The following is a 24,163-nucleotide window of genomic DNA, read 5'->3' on the forward strand; positions in this document are numbered from 1 at the left end:
GCATCTAAAGTTGTAAAACTGTAAAGCATGTACTCTGTACTACCACTTTTGTGTATTTGTGACTGACTAAATAGGCCGTACATAGAGCACTGACCAGGTTCTACGTATGAACATCTGCAGCCGTTTTTGTTCTTTTCCAACTGCTACTACTAGAACACAACTCTGGAATGAAGTCACTCCCAGCTCTGACACCTGATTTCCAAAGTAAAAGGAATCCAGGGTTACAGTACTAGAGCACGCAAACTAGAGATTGTACAACTGCTCATTCCGAAATCAGTGCAATGCCAAATTGTGGCAGCAATTGCTAAATATTAGGACACAGCAGCAAGGTTGTTACTTTACCTGCCAGAGTGTAGAGATGTTCCCATATGTGTGCACGTTCCAGGTATGGTTGAAGGGCCTGAGTCAAGGCCTTAGGAACATTATTCAGGCAAGAGAAAAGGTTGAACAATGACATCATGAAATCATCTCCTGCCTTGCAGCTCTCTGTAGACATTTCTGAGCTGTTCTCCTGGCAAAAATCTGAAAAATTAAGCGTCATTTTGGTGACACACATCTGTGAACAGTACAAATTAATGTGCAGATTAATGAAATCTTGATATTCTGGACCACTTGGCACAAACAACTGGATGCACAAAAAGATTAACACTCATGCCCACACATACATCCAAGGGTGTGTAGGCGAGTGTACAGCGTTTTTTTTTTTTTTTTTAACAAACTATAGTCCAGAAAATATCACACTTATGAATGTAGGTTTAGAAAGATACAAAACCCAATTCTGTGAAGCAACATTTTGATTTCCGTGAACAAAAGCACATTGGAAAATGTCAAGGCTTCCCAACCTGACACATGTTAACAGAACGGGTGAACAAAAGGCACTGTGGAGTAGAAGGGGAAGAAAAATCCACATCTGTGTTAGATGGAGGAAAAGAGACAATAAAAAAACAGAAAAAGAAACAGATTTCAAAGCCCCTGGCTGTGGTATCCACAGTACACGGAGACAGGAAGTGAAAAGGAAGGGGTTTTGACAGGGTGTCCTTGTGGGGGTTGCTGTCTGAGAATAGGGCTGAGGATCGAGGTGTGTATATATGTGTGTGTGTGTGTGTAACCCATATGGATGTCTATATATGTGTTCTATGTGCTTACACGTAAGTGTGTGTGTGTGTGTTAAGTTGACAGGGGTTGCTGAGGAAAAGCCCATTGCTCCAGAGGTGGCAGACATCCAGCAGTCTGTCAGTCAGCTGTGTGGGAGATGACAGCCATTTGAATAGGAGAGAGTATGTAACGCAGCAGTCAATGAGGGGGCGCTGTGATGAAGGGCAGCATGGCTTCCTTCTGACTAATGCTGAACTATTTTAAAATGACAGGGCTAAATTAGCTGCAGCATCCCAGTGACAGTAACATTAGCCACCTTAATAACATGCAGGTAGGAAGTGCTCAAACTGTTCATGGAAGCTGATTTCTTCTGTCCCTCTAGCCAAGACTCCCTTTGCATCCCTCATGCCTATTTTCATTCACAATAACAAATCTAACACGTAGACTCCAAAGTGGTCAAACAGCCTGACCTCCAATCAGTCCATTAGATGGCATTGTGTGGATTACACCATCATCTTATTCACTGCCTATCTAGTAATTGGTCCTTGAGGAGAGAGTGTTCTGGATCTCACTGCTGTGGCTGCAGTGGTCCAGGAAACAGGGGTGACTAACATTAATTTCCACTTGGGGTGCTGGATAACATGGCAGGTTAACTAGGTGCCTTATAATAATGATCCCATTATGGAGCAGCAGATGACTTCAGAAAAACATGTCAGTGTGCTGGCACATCTCTGTGGAGTTTCCACTACTCCTGCAGCACACAATAATTCCAATGTGTTTTTGTTTCTATGCTGATTTCTCAAATGCTTTTTCCCCCCTTCCTCTCTGTCTCTAAGCTTATCCAACCTTGATACGAAGCCAATGCATACACCTGTTTATCTTCCGGACAGCCAGTCAACCAGTCACAAGGGCCCTCTCTGTAGACCTCTGTAATTGGAAGCAGACACGCTGAAGATAATAAAAAGGCCATGTGTGTGTGTGTGTGTGTGTGTGTGTGTGTGTGTGTGTGTGTGTGTGTGTGTGTGTGTGTGTGTGTGTGTGTGTGAGCGTGTGTGTGTGCATCTGTACACCTCTAATTTAGGGTAAGCTGTACAAATGTGAAAAGTGATACTGTAGATGTAGAGAAGGTATGTTTTCAAATTATCACACAGTGCGAAGGTCTGTTAGTTGGCTGGTCAGCTTTCTCATAAGTTAGTGTGCTTTGATAAGGCAGGTACAAAGAGTTAGAAAATGAACCATCAACAAAAAAAAAAAGAGCCTTGAATTAGCTATAATAAAGTCTAACTGAAACAGCGTGGATTCACCAAACCATCTATTAGTCACACTAGAATTTTTTCATCAACAGTGCTTCAAAACATGTATGTACATGTATGTGGAAGTGCAGAGGCAACACAGTAGTGTAGGCATTCAGTCAGGCTGTTCCTTCTGTCTGTCTGCTTCCTGGTTAATTACCACGTCACCGTGATAACACATGAGAGTCAGCGCTCCTAGCGTTGATTTACGGCAGCATGCAGAAAGAAGCATTGCGGAGCCTCTGAGTCAGACTCAGACCGAGCAAGAGAACAAGACAGTGAGAGTTGTTATTAATGAGGTCGCTATAATGTGAATTAATGTGCGAGTGCACAACAGTCTTTAAAGGTTAGACTGTTGAGAAGACTGTGGAGAAAGGAAGGAAGGGAAAATCTTTAAAGGTCAGGCCGTGTGTTTCGCCTGTGCCTGTTGAGTGTTTATTACTGCACTCTATTGATTTAGTGATGATGATGACCAAGGTGAAAATGATGATGAAGGCAAAGATGCTGATTATAACTTCATAAAATGGATAGAGCTTACCCAAGGTCTGTAAAACTTACTTAAGATATTAGAGCGCTGCAATTAAAACAGAGGTAAACACTTCCCTGTCATGTTCTCTTTGGGATCAGAGAGTTATTAAAAAAATGTAATTTTAAAGAATGAAAGAAAGTGGCTTTAATTGTCCCCGAAAAGACAGATAGCCAGGTATGTCCACAACACACACACACTATAGCCCTTATCCAGTAACATGTAACAATCCACGTATGCATGCAAAAACGACAGACTTACAAGAATTTTCCAGGAGTATTCTGGGCAGGTGACAGTCTCTGTAAAGCAGCATTTGAAGGAGCAACTTGGGATTGCATCCGGGGTCAGATGTCAGTAGCCTCAGTTGACATGCCAAGGATGCCTGGCCCATAAGGCCATCTCTGGGAGAGATGGAGGAGAGAAGGAAGGAAAACAAAGTTGACAGTTCTGCAGTGTCAGGTGAGGTAGAAGTCTGCTTAGTGAGAGACAACAAAGAAGGAAAAAGCTTCACAAGTGAAAGATAAAGAAGTCTTTGATGACGCTTTGGATGGAATATTTGGTAACACTGGTAACTTCCTTCAGTGTCACTCACTCCATATACAAGCCAAGTCTCCAAATGCCTTCATTCTCGCTTACTTATAGTGTGCACCGGGAAGGAATTAGCTCTAATCTTGGCCAGCTAAAAGCAAATTAACATTTGGGAGACAGCCAAATACATGAATATACAGCAGTACCCACCCCTTCATCTTTTGTATAACCAAGAGGCTGCAGCCAGCTGTGGGTAATGAGCCGTATCCTTGGTGTGTGTGAATGCGTGTGTGCGTGTGCACTCTTCAGAGCCTATGCTTGTCGTTATGTATGTGTGCGAGTGTGGGAGCATGCTGACATGTGTGTGCCTCCATGTTACTTTATACATCTCAATAAAATCTAATGGAAGGAATGGACAGAGTTTGTCTGAAGAGCAAGGAGGCGGGAGGCAGCACAGGGGGTGTCTGCCCAGAAATTAACCATTCTATTTGAGCCAAACGGCTAGAGCAGGGTGCACCCTGCTGCTTGACTGAGGAAAACTATGCCTCGGTCTGACAGCACAATTTATGATGTCACTGAGACCGCAAATCCAGAAGAAATCCTCTTTTAACTGCTCTGATGAATCTATCCAGCTACAGCACCGGGTCATCTTACTAAACCAAGACACACAGATGTATACACACACACACAAAGGCAAGATAAATAGCGCAGGGTATAAATGTGCACATACAGAAAATATTTTTTAGCCTGTACAGCTGGATGATTTATTGAGATCTTTTGTGATTTTATCATTGCTTTATTGAATAACCATAACAATGGGCTTTATTTTAATGGACTGGGGAGAGATTTGGCCAGAAAGGTTGAGGACCTGTGGTTCTGGCCACGAGCCACTGGCAGGCTGCTGGCGCCTTCGCATGAAGGCAGGAGGTGGGAGCAAAGAAATAAAGAGGTCATAAAAATAAACTCATTTCAGTTCTCTGATACTTAGGAGCAGGGGAGCAGGGGTTAGTTTGATTTGTGCTCCATCAGCGCACAATGACATCACCTCTGGCTGTGAAGCAGATGAGAGGGGAGTAAGGTGGAGACAAGGGTGAGGGGAAAGCATGATTGACTGCACAGTGGAGGTCACAACAGTAACTGGACACAAATGTACACACATGTATATAATTGTGTACATTCAGGTGTGTATGCTATCAATGCATCATGTGTAAAGCTCTTAGCAACCATGAACATCAACAAACTCACTGTCAGCGTCAACGGTAGTTCATTCATTTGGTTTTTCTTTCTTACCTTGCATCTGTGTTATATTACCACAACAACTGCAGCTTGACGCTAGAGTGGCACGTTATATATCCACACATACAGTATGCAGCTGTAACTCCAAACACAATCACATATGTTTCTCTACACACGAGGAGGATGGAAGGGATTGTGATTGCTTGGCATACCAGAGTGTGTATGTGCATTTGAGAGTGAACATGTATATTGTCCGTGTGCCTGCTGTATGATGGGTGATAGATGGTTAGATGGGTCTATTTTGTATACCTTATAGCTTGCTCTGTGAAGACCTCGGGGTTAATAGCATTTAGCCAGCGTATGACAGGAATGGTCGGTGGGTCTGGTGAGGTCTCCTTCGCAGCATCTATCATGAATGTCCTGTTGCATATGGCAGCATGTTTACATTTACAAAAAAAATAAAATAAACAGCACACCACACAAATGTTCCCAGAATCAGTGGTGACAGCCATCTGACTCACTCTGTTCAAACAGTGTAAGATGGAAAGTATGAAAACATTGCAGTATATTTTTATCATCTTACCAAATTTTAAATTAAATAACAAAAATGACCATACTGTACCAACCTATGTAGCAAAGATAGAGGTGCTGTGACAATGACGAGGACTGTCAGGAGCTGGTCACACAGGTTGTGGATTTGGTATGGCCAGTCTGAACCACCTGCTATTATGGTAATCACTGAAGAAGGGTTGTAGCACACCAAGGCCTCAGGACTTTCACACAGATTCCACATAAGGTGCTCCACATACAGCAACATTGCTGTAATGTCACATCTCCAGGACGAGGGAAACAGAAAGAGTGAATTTAAAGAGAAAAACAGAATGGATGTGATTGAAAAGCTGAGAACACCTAAAGATTATCTACTATGAGTCTCATTTCACAGCCAGCTAGATAACAGGAACTTCTTCTGATTTTACCGTTGAGATCTGAAGCGTCCCGGCTTTGGATGCGATCACCCTAAAACTTAGTGCTATGTTACATCAACCCACTGCTTTTACTTATATGCCAGTAAATCTGCTTTCTTAAATGGTTATGGAATGCTGCTCATCATCTATCATCACCTCTTTTTTGCTTCCCTTTGATCTAAATTCTTACAACAAAAGGGAAAGGACTGATAAAATAGAGATGATGGAGCATAGGAGTACCCATGTGAACACTATAGCAAGAGGGAGACCTGGAAAAGCTTTGGAAAGGCATCTGTTTAGCCTATGCTCACACTTTATAACTGTCCTTCCAGAAACACACAAATCTCCCAGAATCATAAACCAGGTTTCCCGTTGACATCTCATGTATATTGCACTCAATCTTTGTTAATACAGAGTTCACTTTATGTGGCATTTTTGAAGCATGGTTTATCCTGTAACTCCAACTGATGTATTGAACAAACAAATACTAAAGGTTTCTTGAAATGATGGCCAAAGAAAAGCCTTACTGTCAAAGTTTCAGACTCCCAGAGTAGAGACTCTGGAGTGGAAGCAAACTGAGTTCCTCCAATAGCTCCTAGCCTTTGGATAAAAGTTCCCGTGATGGAAAAAGTCTGTGTGTGCTGCATGGGGCTAGAATGTGTGGGTGGTGCCTCCACTCCTCAAACTCAGATTCTGCCTTTTACATTTGCATTAAAGGATAGACATGCACAAAATTCCGACTGTATAAGCGTCTTGCATTTTTTTGACGTGCTCAACTTATTAAAAGTCAGTTGTTTATCAACTTTGACTAACTTCCATCACAGCATTTCTCAGCAGTTAGTCCATCCACAATTAGACAAATGAAAACGATTGCGACATATTTATTTAAATGTTAAAAAACAAAACAAAATGGAGTGTAGGTCTTTGCTTGGTGTATTACTGTTTTAGAAACCATTGTTATATTTATATGTATATATTATCAGTAATATGCATGATAAAATACCTGATTTGCAGGTGCCTCTTATATGAAGCCCGTGCTCTGGCATATCTTCGCACTAACAGTTGTAAAGTGTCTGTTAGAACCTGGCCAAGGACATCCCTGGCCAGCTCCGCCGGAAGGACCGCCCACAGGTCGCTGCGAAGCCCGCACAGGAAGTAGAACCACATCTGCACTGAGAAGGAACACCTCTCGCCCTGTGGAAGAAAGTGATAGATTTGAGGGAGGGGGGATTGTAGATGAAGACATGTTATCATATGGAAACTGACAGTGAAGTAAAAACAGAGAGAGGAGTTAAAAAAGGGAAAAAAGAGAGAGTGAGAGAGAAACCCTGAAGGAGAAGAAAGAGAGAGGCAGAGACGCAGGCAGGTCTGTCAACACCAGGATGTCTCAGTGGCCATGCCACCTGCACTCTGCACCTGGGTTTCTTTTCCCACTGGGATTTTAGACTGCTTTAAAGTCCTGGACTGGCAAACACATCACAACCAGCACACACTTCCACATCCACTCTCACACATAAAAAGACTGAAAGAAGGAAGAGCAAAAATCAAGAATGTTTCACAAGAAAGTGAGAAGAGGGGGAAAAACAGGACAGATTAAAAAGAATTACTATCCTGGCATCTTGCAGCTCTCTTGTAAAGTATATAGGAGGATGCATTCTTTCCTTCACCTGTACACCAGAGTTACTATAGTTGTATGTCATTTCTAACTAGTTTTGCTTTTTGTCTCATTTTGACTTAAAAAAAAAAAATCAGTTTAGTTTCAGTTTAGTTTTAATTATTTTCAATTTTTCGCTTTAGTGTTTTTAATTATTTTTTTTATCTTTTTTATTGTATAGAGGCCAGAGAGATATCAAAGGCAAGATTTGTGAAAGAAAAAAAACTTCAATAAAAACAGATAACTTTTTGAAAGCAGCTGGCTCACGGTGTTGTAGACATCCAGAGTCTTAATAAACATGTCCATCAATGTCTCATCAGCCAAGATGTAATAAAAATGTTTGTTTTTTTTAACCAAACTTACAAATACGTGAAGCTTCTCTACATTTTTATCTTATTTTAATTGGTTTTCGAGTTTTATTAAATAATTCCAATTAGTTTTAATTTTTTTCTAAATTTTTGGTTTAGTTTCCATTAACCATTTTAACTTTGCTATACACGTCCTAAATCTTCATATTTATCCCATTATAAGGTCATTTTGCACAACGCATACATATTAACACTACCAAACTCTTCAATCCATTTTCTCCCACTTCACCCAATCTCTTGTTTACTTCCCTTCTTCTTCCTTCTTTTCCCCTGTATGTATTGGTCACAAACAGGAAATATGTCCAAGCTTTATGTCCTGAACGGAGTTGCCATCTTCTGCCTATAGACTCACTCAAGGTTACACAGACAGGAGCTGGATCCAAACCAGAGGTAGCCCCAAGCTTTATTAAACCAGCCAGGTCAACTATGAAATAATTCCTTTTTAAAGACCACATCCTGGCAAAAGTGCAGTCTGAAGCCAGGAGGAGGAAATAAGCTTTTTTTAGAATGAAATTCAGCACATGGACCCACAACCTTTATGTCTGTGGTACAACTGCTTTATCGCATATATTCTTTTCTTTTTCTTTTTTAAACTGTAGTATAAATATTACAAATATTTTCTGCTAATAACAATTATTCCTTTTGTCCATACTAATCTAAAATGAAAAAAATTGATCTGGCAAAGGGTATCTCTGAGGCTATAATGACCTGCGAATGAGTAACAAGCTGGTGATCTAGGAGATGAAACCTATACGTAAAACATCAAAAATATAGGTACATACATAGACATACCAAATGACACTTACATCCTGAGATGCTGCTGTACACCTACACATACATTCATTGGTACGGATGCACAAAGTGATGGCTGAACAAAAGCACACACCTGCACACAGCAGGCCTGTCTGACACCAGTGACCCAGGGAGGGAGGGAGGAACAAAGGGAAAAAAAGTCAAAAGCAAAAAGAGAGAGGGGAGGTTTAGATTTGTTTAAGGGCATAAAGGTAGGGGAGTTCCAGGGGCCCTCTGCTGTTTCCAGACAGTCCCAGTGTAGACTGCAGACTTCAGACAGCTGAATCCCTGGAGCCCCCAGGGCAGCATGGAAGCCACAGATGTTCTCAGGGAGCTCAGAGTAGAAGACTGAGTTAGAAGTGGGAGAGTGGGAGGTAAAGGTGTATTGTGGGAATGAAAAGAAGAAACAAGAAAGCTCTAGGGTGTAATTCTTAGAGTTCCTCAAAATCTATCCAACAAGCCTCCTAAGACACTGGCATTGAAATTTTTGCAATAAAAGAAATTAAATCAACACACAACAACACTAGAGCTGTTTTACACTTTTTTTTAATTGGGTTGTGTGCAATATTATAGACACCGAACATGCACTTAATTAATAAAACTCACAGAAGTGTGTCACAACACATTTGTTTTGTTTAGTTGTTTGTTTGTTTTTAATCATATAGCGATTTTACCTCATAGAAAGGTTTGGGGTCAGCCCAGTGGTGGCTCTCTGCATCCTGAAGAATGCATGTATAACAAGCCTGGATACAGTAGCTGGTCAACTGCTCTCTCATGGCCTCGACTGTATCTTTGTATTTCTGCGCAGGTAGTGGGGTCAGGGTTCTAGGCACAGAGGAAAGAAACATATCTTTAAAGGTAACGTCAGAAAACACATAATATAATACACACAGCATATTAAATGAAAAAAAACAAAAACAAAACAGGTTTACTAGGGTAAAAAAGTTCAACAGTGCAGAATCCTGTAATGCATATGGATAATTAAGAGCTGTCTTGTATGTTCTGGGAGCTATCAATGGCACGGGTGAAATGATTAGATGAAAGAATAGATGATTTATTATAAAAGTTCAGTGTGACATTTCATACCCTTTAAATCCACCTGCCTTTATACTTTCCAGAGAGGGGACTTAAAACCAGGAGGGAGTTAATGGTGTAAAGAGAGGAAGGCGGTTTATGACCAAATGGGGTACCATGCAAGTGCAGGTGGAGTGCAGGGGTAAAGGGCCAAGAGTGGGAAAACAGGAGCACAAACAGCACCAAGGATGTTTTTAAAGGAGATCTGTGGAGAGCAGTTTAAGGGGGTGATAAGGGGCGTGAAAATGTTGAAGAAAATGGATGGAAAAACTTAGCAGGTGCAGATACTGTGGTGTTGTTACCCTCTGTCGTTATCTCTGATAACCCCCTATTAATCTAGAATTTCTTTGACTTTCAAGAATCATTTTAAATTTCCTAGTTTCTAAATTTGGAAGAAATCTTCTTCATCCACTGCTTCAGTTGATTAACATACTAAATATTTATCTTTTATTTCAAATTAGGGTAAAAAAAATAAATGAAAATGTATTTTACATAAGGTAGCTGGAGCAAGTAGTGCTATGTGATTTATGTTTCTGGTGCAACTTCTTGTAATATAGATCTGCAAAGCTGCCTGTCAGCTGCTAATGGTTACTGCTGATACTTTAAGAGATGCTGCTTGCAACTAGGCAAGACAGGCAACTGCTAGGTAAGGCAGGCCCCAGACCGGTGGGGGGCCCCTCAGGGCTGACAGACAGTTAACTACAACGATAGCAATGTTCAAAGTTGGGAATGGCAGTATAGGAGAAACCTGACCTCTCTAAAGGGACCCCCACCTAACTCCACTCCTGTTGCAAGTGGCATGCACGATTCTGTTTGAACAAATGTAATCACAAGGAAAATGAAGAAGAGCTATTACGATCAATGATATGATTTTATATTTCTAAGAGTGGAAAACAGAAAGAAGAAAAAGGAGAAAGAAAAGAAAAAAACAAGGCAGTGGTAAGTGGAGCAGATAGTCATCAAATACAATGCTAAAGAGCTAAATGCAGATTATTTCTTTGTTTACTTTGTTTTAATATTGGTTTATTTAGCTAGCAGAGCGGGGCAGATTGCGCATGGCCAGGGGTCAGGATTGTCTTATTAGCATAGCAACCAGATATTAGAATCTAGTAGTTACAGAATAGATACTTTATCACCAGTCAGCTTTGCTTTAGACATTGTTATTGAAATAAACATGGTCTCTGCCACTTTTCTTTGTTAAACACTGTCTCCACCTGAGCTATGGATGATAAGTTATGAAATTTAGAGCCAAGTGTACTCTAAATTACTACATTATATTAGTGTAATTATTGTGCTATACACTGAGGGAAATTATTATTTAATCCCCTGCTGAATTTGTAACTTTGCTCGATTACAAAGGAATGAACAGTGTGTAATTGTTACGCTAGTTTCATTTTAATGGAGAAAGACAAGAATATCAACCAAAAATCCAGAAAAAAATGCATTACATAAAAGTTATAAACTGATTTAGAGAAGGCTTGGGAGAAAAACCAAATTGAAGCTCTTTTGCATCAACTCAACCTGCCATGTTTGGAAGAAAAGAAATGCTGAGCATGACCCAAAGAACACCATCCCCACAGTTAAGGACAGAGGTGGAAACATTACTATTTGGGGCTGTTTTTCCTGCTAATGGTACAGGACGACTTCACCGCATTGAGAGGCCAATGGACAGGGCCATGTACCATTAAATCTCACACAAGCACCTCAGCCCGAATACTTAAGATGGGTCATGCAGGTGATATTTATTTCCCTCAGTAGATCAGTCTATAGCACAATAATTACACCAATATAATTGAATGTATGTGCAGTGTGGTGTGTGCATTTTGTTGTAGTTTCCAAATCTGTTATGTAGGTTTAATGGTTTTTTGAAAATGAAAAAGGCATATTTTCATTATGTAAAAACTTGAGTAGACAGTCAAGGCTATCAAATGTAATGTGTACCTCCAAGAACAGCATTCAAAAGTTGAATTTGAGTAATGCTAATTCTGTAACATGAAAGCTATGAAAATTACATTATTAATGTGTTAGTGTATAAATATACTTCCTTTAATATAATGGTGATGAACACTTGGTTGGGTTGGGTGGACCTAGGGCCCGTAGTATGTCTGTGAAGGTTCTCAGTCATCCAGGTCATCGTAGTCAAAGGAGCTTGCAAAGAAAACTTAAAGAAGTCCAGACGCTTTTCTTTGCAAGCTCCTTTGACTAGGGCCCGTAGGTTTCTAGAATCAACACTGGATATTTTGAGAGTAGTTTTAGAATTACTTTGCCACAGTAAAGCATTGCCTGTGTCTATAAGTGAAGTTTCAGTGTGTTTAGTTTTTAAGCAATCCACTAAGGAATCACCAAAGATAACTGTGACAAGTTTAGGATCAAATCAGAAGTAAAATATAATCACATTCTCCCCATGTGTTCCTGAGTTATGCAGTTGAATAATGACTAGTAAAGTCTTTTTGTGGAACATTACGGTGCCACAGTTAAGCTGACATTTGACCTTTTAAATGCAAAAGGCCATCATTTCATCAGTTTATCCTGTTAGACCAATGTGTGAAATTTCATGTGAAAGTCATAATTAGCATGTTTTGTGAGTTTACAGTGACCTTGACTCTTGACCTTTGACCAACATATTCTAATGAGTTCAGCCTTGAGTCCAAGTGAGTGTTTGTGCCAGATATTGTCAAATTTCCTAAAGGTCTAGAAATCATAAAAATGGTACAGATTTGAAGTTGCAAGCGACCTTTGACCAACAAACTCTTATCAGCTCTTCCTTTAGCCCAAGTAATTGTCTGTGCCAAATTAAAATAAAAGCCCTCAAAGCATTCCACAGATATCATGAGAACAGGAATTAAATGGCAACCAGGAGACATAATGTCACTGGCCGTGGCAGTCACCGGGTCTAAAAAAGTTGGGAAAAAGACAAAGCATGGGAGCAAGGCAAATAAATAATTCAGCTGTGTGAAGTTTAAACAAAATAACTGTAAATGTCCATAAACATCTGGAAACACACTACTTACATTTTAGCTGCAGCAATACTGGAATCCTTCAGCCTGTCACTGTAGTGCTCTAGTCGCTGGTGCACATAAATGCAAGTGGCCAGTAGAGCATGCAAGTTCTTCAGGGGAGCAGAGGATGGTACCTCCAGGGCCCTCTCCTGCAAACGACCCAACATGGCAAATGCTGCTCTGCCACATGACTCTATAAAGCTTGATCGCACCTGCAGAAGAGAGCTCTCATTGCAGGCTGCTGCCAGTGGTAGTAAGGCATCCATTTCAGACATGACTGCTCCGCAAAACTGAGGGGGGAGAGAGATCGCAAACATGAGGCAAGATGATTTCAGTAACAGAGGGAAAATCTGTCAGTAAGAGGAAACAAACAAACAAAAAAAAAAACAGTAAAAAGAGACCTCATTAAATGTAAATAATGGAACATTTGTGAGAAGTGATCAGAATGACAAGGATTCAAGACTGAGCTGAGTATTACACAGGCATTTATCTTGTGTTTGCCTACTACTGAAAACAGTGACAAGTGCAAACGATGAATACAAATATCTGAGGACATGCACTCGGCATCAACTTTGCTGTTAAAAATTCACAGCATTAGGTCAAACAAAAAAACATCAGTCATATTTTATAACATTGTTAATCACCGTAGTCACAATCTAATACAAATTTTACAACACACTGGAGGAGGTGGAAGTCAGACAGGAAAGAAGCTTGGCCCAATAAAGACGCACCACAGCATTTCAATCAGGTTGAGTTCTGATCTTTCATTGGGGCCATTGCAACACACTGATAGTTTCTTTTTCTGTTGGAGATTTGCGGCTGGGCTTAGGATCATTGTCCTGATGCATGACCCAAATTCGGCCAAGCTTTATTGGTTGGACAGATGGCCTCACATTTGACTCTAGAAAATTTTGAGTTGACCATGAAGTCCTATGTATACCAATGATTACATTGTGTCCAGGTCCTGTGGCTGCAAAACAAGCCCAAGGTATTACACCTCCACCATTATGTATGACACATGGTACAAGAAGTTTGTGCTCATATTCTGTACATAGTTTATACTAAATGTGGTACTGTGCATTATGGTCAATCATCTTGGTCTTGTCTATCATTGTTCCAGGAGTGCTGAGGTTTGTTCAAATGCAACTTTGCATTTGACTTAAGATGTGGCGCCACTTCTTTTCAGAGAAAAGATTCTTTCTCCTGGTAGCGCTTCCAAACAAGAAAAACTCAGTTTTCTTCTTAGTGTACTTTCTTGAACTTTAACATTTAACATGAGATGTAGCTCTTGAGATTTTTTTGCAGTTTCTCTGAGCATTGCACAGTCTGACCTTGGGGTGAATTTGCTGGGAGTTCCACACCTGGAAAGATCCTGGCAACTGTCTTGAATGTTTTCCACTTGTGAATAGTTTTTCTCGCTGCAGAATGATTGGCTTCAAATTGTTTGGAAATGACCTTATAACCCTTCCCAGATTGATGGGCAGAAAGGACTGCTTCTCTAACATCATTGTCGATATCTTTCCTTCTTGGCATTGTACGAATCAAACCAGCAAAACTTCTGCTTTTATGCTGTTGATAAATTAATCAAATGTAAATTTTTTTACATTACTGTGAAAACTTCTTACACAGCTGTATTTGTGAATCCAAATGTATAGACCTAAAATATGCATATGCTTAAGTTATGAGTCAGGTGGATCAGTAAAAGCCTTAAAACATAGCACAAGGCCCATATCTGCTGGATCTATTTATCTAGGTCACACTGAAGAAAGAAAATAACACTCAGAAGACTGTTGCAGTTTAATCAATCAGTCAGTCATAGTGTGAATCACCTGCTTCTACAGTCACGGGATTACTTGACTAGCTGTCGGAGAGGACTGAGAAGTTCAGCATTTCTATTTCTGTTACAGCTAACAGTGTGTCTGCAGCTGACAATCTCACAATCTCTTCAAACAATTTTCTCGATAAAAGCTTTCAGTGGGGCCGGCAAACAATGACCGCTTGGACAATTAAGTCAATACAGGACTGAATGTTGTCATTAGGAGCTTATCTTTGATGGGAGAAAAAAGGAGCATAATGGAAAGATCCTGAAGAAGCATACAAATACAGTATTCGCACACATATATAAACACTCACATACTGAAGCCAGTTGAAGTCAGTCTGAAACCTTAACTAGCTAAGATCAAAGCGTGTGATCCCACCAGGACTATTGCAGCAAGGTGAAAGAGATTTTATAAAGTGCTAGCGAGCCCTGTTTATGTGTGTGCAGAATGTGGAGTAGACAGACAAGTGAAGAAATGAACACGCAGGTGAGGGCTTCGCTAAAGTCTGAATACAGAAAAGGCACTTCTGCTGCTATAATAGAAAGCTGGCATGAAGGTTAGAAGGGTCTAGTAAAACAAGGAGAGTTCAATCCCAGGTTCTGACAGGAGGGTGAGTTACAGCTGTTGAAAGCAGGCTGTTTGTAATTCATCTATCTGCCAATAATAAAAGTACATCATCAAGTACTGTGATGGATGAACAGTATCATTGCAACCTGCATATTTATGGTAATATAGACAGTGGAAAGTGGGTTCAGATAAAAAAAGCGAGGACTGAGGTATGAACAAATGAATATAAATGTGAGAAATATTGATCCATCATAATGTCTTTCTACCGGCAATTTTCAAGGTTTTGTCTTGTAAAAAGTAAATTTGCTCTTCTCAGACACTAGAGCATGTTCAAGCATATTCGAGCAAACACATAGAGTATGTGTGTATAAACACATATACCACCCCTCCCACACACACACACACACACACACATATATGTATTTGTCTTGAATATCTTTTTAGCTCAGTGTTATTGAATTCAAATGCATGCATGTATAACCTTTGGGCTGAAAGACTCTCATCTTTGAAATGTTGACCTACACATAGATACGCTGTACAGGTCCTGAGTACAGACAAATTCTGACACTCGTTAGCAGTGAGAGCCACAAATACTGTCAGTGTAAAAGGGTTAGGGGAGGAGAGAGTGGGAGGAGGGAAGAGAGGTGAGGCAGTAATGATAAGAGTCTGAATAGTGCTCAGTGTAGAGGAGAGTGGTGGGTAGTTGAGAGGAAGATGAATGTGAGTTGGGGAAAGTTTCAGGTAGAACTCCCTGAAAAGTTGTTCGGAAAAATTTAAAACTGCAGAGAAAATGAAGAAAAGCGAAAGTGGAAAAAAAAGAGGAAAAAAACAGCATAGTGACAGTGTGTATGCGGCTGGCCACACTGGAGATCCTTTTGTAGAGAGTTAAATTCTAAACCTTGTCTCACATTAGACACCAGCCTTACCTTTGGAGAAAAGTCAATCTCTGGTTTCTGCTTCACCTCTCCCTGCCATTTCTCAGGCCCTCTCTCACCCCTTCTGCTTATCCTGCTTTATTCTGTTCACTAACCAAGCCTCTTTGCCTTCATAATACATCCCTAGATCATTAGTGCACCATATACCCTCCACTTTCCACTTTCAACACCTTTCTCTACATCCCATCTAACCTACATAGTGGTTAAATGGTTTTTTTTGTTTGTTTATTTTTTGTCTTTAGAGAACTCTGGTAATACTGATGACTTTTTCCGAGGAAACTTTTCAAGGTGTCATGCCCAAATCATTCGGGCCCTCTTTTGCACAGAGACCTTTCTGCTAGGGTAACAAAAAACATTATTCTCCCTGGGTCTAGGTATTGTTTGGAGACTTGCATTGTTCTGGGTGAAGAGGACAGTGAGTCCACTGTGTATGGCAAAAGGAACTAGCACACAAGACTGCACGACAATGAGGGCCTTGTACAGATATTGTTCATAGAATAAACCTACGCATTAGACTCATGTGTGTCTTCCTTTTTTGCACGTTTGACAACAGCTGAGTTTTACACATTTAGTACACAAAATAATTGACTGAAGGAGAGAGAATAAGGTTCTGAATTAGTGCTATTTGGTACTGAATGATAGAAAGGACTTGATATAAGGAAAGGTTAATAAGAGGAATCTATCTCTATAATGAGAGCAATGGGGGTATTTAACAATAGGAGAATTCAGAAGTTAAATTCCAGCCTGTCTGCACCTCTATTTTCTTTTTTAAATTATTCTTAAAGACAACAGGAGTAACCACAGGAGAAATTCTACTTTTGCTTGATTAAGGCCCTGCACTGTATTAGTGGGCTAATTTGATCTACGGTAAAACCAAACATTCCTCCAGCATGGCTTGTGTGACAAGAATCATTGGATAACTACATACTAATAACTAGAGCTACTTAAGGACTGCCCTGAAGCAAATGTACTTAAATCAAATTACAATTAAACATCGGTTTACTCGACACTATGTGCAAGAGTACCTTGGCTATCATTCTGGGAGTCTCTGTCTCTGAGTAGGAGGAGAATGTGTCTTCTCTGAGATGTGTGTTGCTGGCAGTGGTGAAGGTGGGTCTAGTAATCAGGCTCAGGGAGACAGAGAGATGTCCAGAAGAATGCAATTCGTCTTCTTGTTGTAGATTCTTAGCACAGACATTATCCAGCACCACCTTTACGCAATGCTCCATGTGAGGGACTAGTCCCTTGAATGCTGACCTCCAGTTGAACTCCAGAACCTTTGCCTGGCAAACAGGAAATGAGCCAACAGCCAATTAATGTCTGAATGGTGAAGGGAATACTTTACCTGTTCATTTCACTGCTATAAAACACTGCTTGTTTGCAATCCTGAAAAAAAGTTAATATGCCCGCATGATATGAAATAGTTGTAATGATAAAGAAACATGTAAAAGTCGTACCTTTGTTGTTTCTGTGGTGGATTTCTTGCTCTCAGTTGTGTTGTCTGAATCCTTTTTGCTTTTTTTCAAGATGCCTAAAAGCACGATAATGTTTTTGATCAATTTAAAGAGATTTATTTTACAGTGTGACTAGGAAACAGCTCAGTCAAACTTACAAGTTATCAACAATGACAATGAAACTTCAGAAAAATCCTGGTTTGGAAAATGAAAATGAATCGTGATAATCTGTAATATCTTTCAAGGCTATGGATTATTTAGAATGACTACGTCTATATTAAGTATACTGTTATTTCCCTATTGGCCAACATGAGAAGTATAAATGCACATGCCTCAAATGGAGCAGAAAAAAAAATTGCCACTGGCATTTGCTTTAAAAGTCTAAATTTGGGGTTTAAATTTGATTTGAACCCAGATAGTATGAGCCTTAAATGGGGTAATTCCATGAAGGGAGCCTGTGTGGGAAGAAGGGGGAGTGTAGGAGGGGCTGACATGAAGACAAGCGTACAGGATGTTGGGTTAGGGTTGCAATTAAAAAGCCTGAACATCAAGGCCACAGTTTCCTAATCAGAAGGCGAAGAGTAAGACCCCAGGCGAGGCAATTTAGCTGAACAAGACCGCATGCAATGGAAGAAGAAGGAAGCAGCAAGCGCATCACTTTTTGACCTTTAAGCCCATCTGATGAATTTCTGGTAATTAAGCTGTTTGATTGCCTGGAATTAATGATTTGGATAACTGCCCTTTAAAGGCTGTTTACCTCTCTGTAAATTGAGCCTTTCTGCAAGTCTTGTTTTTGTAAATGTAACCTTTATGGAAATTACTCCATGCACCAAAAGCTTTCATTTAACATTTCCGCAGCAGCAGTTCAAAGGGGAGAGAGGAAAGGGATACTAAAGGCTTATATAACACCCCAGATAATTCCCAACTAAAATAACACATTTCTTCAGACACAACTCGAGACTTTTGGAAAGAACAAGTAAGTAACAGTGTGTGTGTGTGTGTGTGTGTGTGTGTGTGTGTGTGTGTGTGTGTGTGTGTGTGTGTGTGCGCATTTATTTCAATTTTCTGTGAATTCTATGAATTTAAAGGTATTAAAAGGAATTATGTTGTCCTTGTTTGACCACTGATTTAAAGAGAGGATTTTATTTTTAGATACATAATCTTGTACACTCACCAGACACTTACACTTAATTAGGTACACCTTGCTAGTACCAGATGCCTAGCCCTTTTTTTTGCCTTAATTGTGGCTTAATTCTACGTTGCACAGATTTCACAGTGTGCTGGAAACATTCCTCCTCCTTCGGTCCACATTGACTGACAGCATCACATGGCTGTTGCAGGCTTCTTGGCTGAAAATTCATGATACAAATCTCCTATTCCACGATATCCCACAGGTGACTGTGGAGGCCATTTGACCATAGTCAACTCATTATTATATTCAAGGAAAATGTTTGAGATTAATTGAGCTTTGTCAAAACATCACTTGGTGCATTATTCTTCTGGAAGTAGCGGTCAGAAGAGAAATGGATGGACATGGTCAGCAACAATACTCAGGTAGGCTGTTTAGATAGTATAAGTGGCAGTTTCTGAAGTACTTGGACCATCCTGCCTGGCTCCAACAACCATTCCAAGTCACTTAAATCGCCTTTTTTTCCACCATTCTGAAGCTCATTATGAATTTCAGGAGGTCACATGCCTTATATGCACTGCTGTCTAGTGATTGGCTGATATTTATTTTAACAAGAACACACAAGACCAATAATAATTTTCAAAGATAAAAAACAACAAATCAACAAAAACTTACCAAGCGTCTTAGTCAAAGTATATGAAGAGTTTATTGAAAATGGAAATGGATTGGCATTTATATATCAGTTCTGTTGTATCAAAGCACTTTATATTGCATGATATTAGGTTTGATGATGGTGAAGGAGACACTGTCTAAAAAGTCCGATCAAAATCCCCCATACTGTAGGTGTTCAGTCATTTTTACATCATGCTTTAATACTTAGTAAGCCCCTGACTGAAACCTCATGCCCTATGAATTGGAGCACTGTTATCTTGGGAGAGGCCAACTGTGATCATTGTTTTGATTTGCTGTGACCCTCCATACTGTGGAGACATGTAGACATAAACCATTCTAGCAAAATGTTGCCGTTGGCATGAAAGAGCCACCAAATCTCCTCACAGTTCAGGTCAAGAGTTCTTTTTTTTTTTACTTTTGTCTGTCATTTATAGATAGATACATGTGTGCATTTTTGAGTAACTGATTACCTTTTATAGGAGGAGTGTCTCCTGTACAGTCAATGAAGATCGTGTTAGTGACCAGCTCCTTCACATCGCTCTCAAATCCCAGCAGGGTGCAAGCCAGCTGGGTTAACGCCCTCAACTGGTGGGAGGTCAAACTAAAGCTCCGACTTTTCGTGGGAAGCTCCAGTGGTGCTGTCAAGGGGGGGAAAGAGATCAAATAAACAGTGTGCATGCTTAGGAATGCATGACTAGCAAAGAGATGCACTACAGTTTACAGTTCAGTAAAGGAATAAACATTTTCATGAAAATGGGTTTTCAACCCAACCTCCCCGCCTACATGCACTCATCGGAAAACACCACCCTCCACAAGTCTTGCCTCGCACAACACCTCTTATAAATATCGACCCATTCATGTTTTCCCAAAACACGGCACAAACAAAGAGACAGCGAAAAAAATATGCAAAACTTTGCTCCCAGAGAAGTCACACATGCACATCCCTCTCTCTCAGCACAAAACTTTTCTCCCCATAACCCACCGATGACCCCCTTGGCAAATATGGATTTCCCATTTTGGAGGCTGCCAAAGCCATCACCCAGGGGATGTTCCGCATTAAGCTGGAGAATGGGCGGCTAGGAGATGCGTTGCCATACTCCCAGACACATGCACAAATACTTTTGTGTGTCCGCTTAAATGAGCTCCTCCACTGCAAAGGCATTTGGGAATGGAAGAGCTCGGTATTAGCCTTGACTCTGAAAGCTCGGAGATGATTGAGCGTTGAGACGGGAAGAAGAGGGGGGTCCTTTTCCAATAATTGTAACATTATTGCCTCTGAATCCTAATGAAATTTTGCCATATTGTTAAACAAAATCTGACAATATGAAAACACATTGTCCCCAAGGATGCCTGGTTTAATCATGCATGAGGTTTGACTCAGTGTGCTGTGTGTGGGCACTTGTGTATGTTTATATGAGTGTTAATAAATGAGAGTCGATGAGTTTTTGTGTGTTTTCGTATCTGTTGGGTGTGCGCACACTTGTTTACGAGCATGTAACGCAGGCCATTATGAATAACTTGATTTGCAGGAGGTGCTCGAATGCACATTTGCACATGTCAGTCGTGCAAGACAATTGTCACACACCAACCGGATTTCTATGGCTACCATGGAATAAAAATTCTGACCTCAAGTTTTTTTGTTTTTGCAAGTCTACGTCTATACATATATTTATGTGCGTGCGTGTGTGTGTGTGCGCGCGCGCGGCTGTGTGAAATCGCAAGTGAACAGATGTGTAATTTGGTGTGTTTGCTTACGTTCATGTATATGTGTGAGGGCGTGCATGTGTGTGTAATTAAGCTGCATGGGTCTGCAGCTTAGCAGCTCCTCTGTAATGGGGTCCAGTGGGAGTCTGTGCTAGAGAGACTACATCATGCTGCATGTGTACACGCGTGACCTGGCTGACACCCATGTGCCTGTCTCGTTCTTCAGCTTGCACATTCACGCACGCACCACCAATCTTGTCTATTTCTGAAGTCACCAGCAAATCAAGAGCTAAAGCTGTCAACAACTCAAGAGTAAACAATCAACCGGACAAGCCAGGAAATGTTGTTGATATAACCACACAGTTACTGCACCGGATTATCTAAAAAGTAGGGAAGCATTAACTTATCAGCCAAACATCGGCTGTGGCTGATAGTCACATTGCCATTAGCGTGTCTTCTTAATTATTGAATATCTATATCTGTGCATTATCCATGTGTCTGTCTGTCTGAATACTCTCAAAACTGTATCCATTTTTAAAGAGGGTTTATTTTGTGGTACATAAATCTACGATCCATGTATGAATTTATGCTCGGCATGAAATAGCTATATACTATCTATACTATTTATCTATATCTATACTGAGTTCTCTGTTTTGCTTGCACAAAAACAGGGATCAACAACCTCAAAAACAAAATAAATAGAATCGATAGTATAATTAAGAGTAACAGTAACACTGGTTAATTTGGCCAATTCAATTCCCAGTCGGTGCATCTCTACTAAAAAGCTGCCACTATATCCCCACCCTGTTGCCCCATTTTAACCTTCTCTGTGGCATACAGCAACCATTAACCCCCACCTCATTCTAAGTATCACCTTTTCCAGAGCTTCTTTCTCCTCTTTACCATTCATTCTGTTCATTCCCTCAACCTGTGACCCTTTGACAGCTCCACTTGCTCACTAAGTCACACCCTAAATAGTGGCACGCATGACCTTGATGTTCAGCAATGCTGTGCCTCAGCCTTTCATTGGGGTCTGCAGCGCAGCTTATATAGGTATTTATAGTCGTCTCCCTAGCCAAATAGCCCTATAGCCATAGCAGTCTAGTACATAGCCATCTAAACCTCATTATACCTTTGTCACAACAGTGAGGCCAAATGAAGGCTCCCATAGCCACTTGATGGAGAGGGTGTGCTTAAAAGCACCCAGGTGTGTCATATAGCATAGTACATGGCATGTCTTATAGAGCAGAATGAGGAAGGGCACTAGCAGCCAGAAGAGTTCAACCAAAGGTCAATGTAGTGAGAATCAATAAAGGAGGAGCCGGTGGTGAAAGCGGGGCAAAAATTATATGTTTATACAGTATAACAGCTCCTTCCATATAACATTATGGACGGAGCTTATGAGTGAGGATGCTCCTATAAACAAAAAGACAAATGTTAAGCCATATTCTGTGATAACCATTAAAGCAGTTGGCATCTTATCAAAAAGCCCTCAAGGCAAGTAGCGCGTTATTCATCTTTATGTTTCATGCGAAAACAGTGCCATTGTTGAAAAAATGTCCAGGAAAAATCAAACACCGCAGGTCTACAGTGGCCAGTTTTTAGTTCGTATCTTTTAATAATGACAACAATGTAACACAAAAGTGGGAGGAAAAAAAACAGAGCAGGTATTTTTGGCAAGCCATCATTCTTCTACTTTTCTCTGTGGGTTCCACCATCTCCACAGTCCTCTCTCTCACATACGCACACGCGTGTGCACACAAACACTGCTCATGACTGGCAGAGAACAGAGAGAGAAGGGAGAGAGGAGGAGATCTAGGGGAAGGAAAAGGGGTGGTGGTTAGGGATGAAAACATGGGGAAGAGAGGGAGGGAAAGAGAGGGAGGGGCGGGATAAGGGAATTCCCTTAGCAGTTGTTATTGATTCCGGTGTTTACGGGCGAATAGTTTAGTGCCGTTTACAAAACAGAACAGATGCAGCCAGTGAGCAAAAAGGTAAACAATTGCTGTGTGGCGGGCTGCCAAATCCCCAGTCTGATGTATTAAACTCACGGTGAAGAGCATTTCCCCTTTGGCTGCACTTATTGCCACTTCATTTCCTCTTTGCTCACATACACATTCTCTCCTTCTTGTCATCTCGCCCCTTCTCTGCATCTTTCTCTTTCTCTCTCATTCCCTCGTTTATCTGAGGGAAAAGAAGAAGAAAAAAAAGGATGAGGGTGTAGGTGGCTTTTTTGCCGCCTGGCTATTTTCTGTCCTTCTCTAACCCAGGAGGCCCAGTTCTTCCTAACAGAGCCATTAGCAGGGGGAATTGCATGTGTCTGACATGGCCGAAAACCAATTATTAGACACTTTCTACCAAATGATGCCCAAGTCTTTGGGGAATGGGCAATCATGCAATAATTTAGCCACTGATTTAATTTCTCTCCAGCACAGCATTCTCTTCCTTTTTCATCCTCCTGTCCCTCTATTCCTCTTCTTTCTTTTGCTCTGTCTCTCTGTAGTAAATCCGACCGTCTGAGGGTGGTCTGCCTATGCGATGCCATGCTGTCCAACTGGACTATAGGCTTTTATCATGTCATTGCAATATGTGAAGGCAACTTTTCCATGTTTGTGCAGATGCCTGCGTCGTACAATACCCTCTACAGGTGATGTAAACATGTGGTTTCATTAAATCTCGCCAGATAAGGAAAAAGTAATTTTAGAAGACAAGGCAATTTTAGTACATCTTACATATTGGAAAATCAAAGTGCTTTACATAGTTCATAAAATGAATAATACTAAATTAGACAGATGTCCTCTTGTTCAATGAGGCTATTTTTTTTATTTGTTTTTATTAATATCCTGAAAGTCACCTAAATAAAAACAGGGATATGATTCAAGAGCCTTGTCTACGTGAATCCTCTAACTCTAATTTTGAAGGACAGGTATTTTAACCGCTGTTATCAGAACAGATCAACATTTCACTCCACATTCAGTGTATTCAAAGGCAATGAATTAAGCAAAATGCAAACATTTTCTTTTGTTCCATGCAAATCATGAGTCAAATGATGACTCATGATTTGTTTTTGTAGCACTGTTCTTTGTAGCAACAAAATCCTTTATACAGTATACCTGTATTGACCTTTGTGGTAACCCGTTAACATTTCCCAGTTTACAGTTTCTGAACACACAGTTAACACATATTGTACTTCTAAATGCAGAACAAACAGTACAAGTAAAGCACTGACTACACCTGACTTGGCACACTCCCTTGTTAGTTTTTCCTGCAGTGGTCATAGGTGTATAGCTGCATGAGTCTGTTAGTGCTCCACTTCACTGTTAACATGGAGCTATTGCCATGCTATACTTTCT

At 40.5% G+C, this 24,163-nt stretch overlaps 1 protein-coding gene across 4 annotated transcripts in view; it reads right to left on the reverse strand.

Moving 5' to 3' along the window:
- Positions 1-24,163, reverse strand: part of kiaa0825 (KIAA0825 ortholog) — a 117,323-nt gene that overhangs the window by 73,912 nt on the left and 19,248 nt on the right. For all 4 annotated transcript variants that reach the window (XM_040019106.1, XM_040019107.1, XM_040019104.1 and 1 more), the window contains 10 exons: positions 19,577-19,744; positions 17,309-17,382; positions 16,877-17,134; positions 12,542-12,819; positions 9,131-9,281; positions 6,646-6,836; positions 5,304-5,510; positions 4,987-5,097; positions 3,175-3,314; positions 343-522 (listed from right to left, as the gene is read on the reverse strand). In XM_040019106.1, the coding sequence (XP_039875040.1) occupies positions 343-522; positions 3,175-3,314; positions 4,987-5,097; positions 5,304-5,510; positions 6,646-6,836; positions 9,131-9,281; positions 12,542-12,819; positions 16,877-17,134; positions 17,309-17,382; positions 19,577-19,744 (1,758 nt within the window). The remainder of the gene's footprint in view (positions 1-342; positions 523-3,174; positions 3,315-4,986; positions 5,098-5,303; positions 5,511-6,645; positions 6,837-9,130; positions 9,282-12,541; positions 12,820-16,876; positions 17,135-17,308; positions 17,383-19,576; positions 19,745-24,163) is intronic.

This window comes from Simochromis diagramma, unplaced genomic scaffold (assembly GCF_900408965.1).
Source record: "Simochromis diagramma unplaced genomic scaffold, fSimDia1.1 OVJJ01000822.1, whole genome shotgun sequence".
Lineage (NCBI taxonomy): Eukaryota > Metazoa > Chordata > Actinopteri > Cichliformes > Cichlidae > Simochromis > Simochromis diagramma.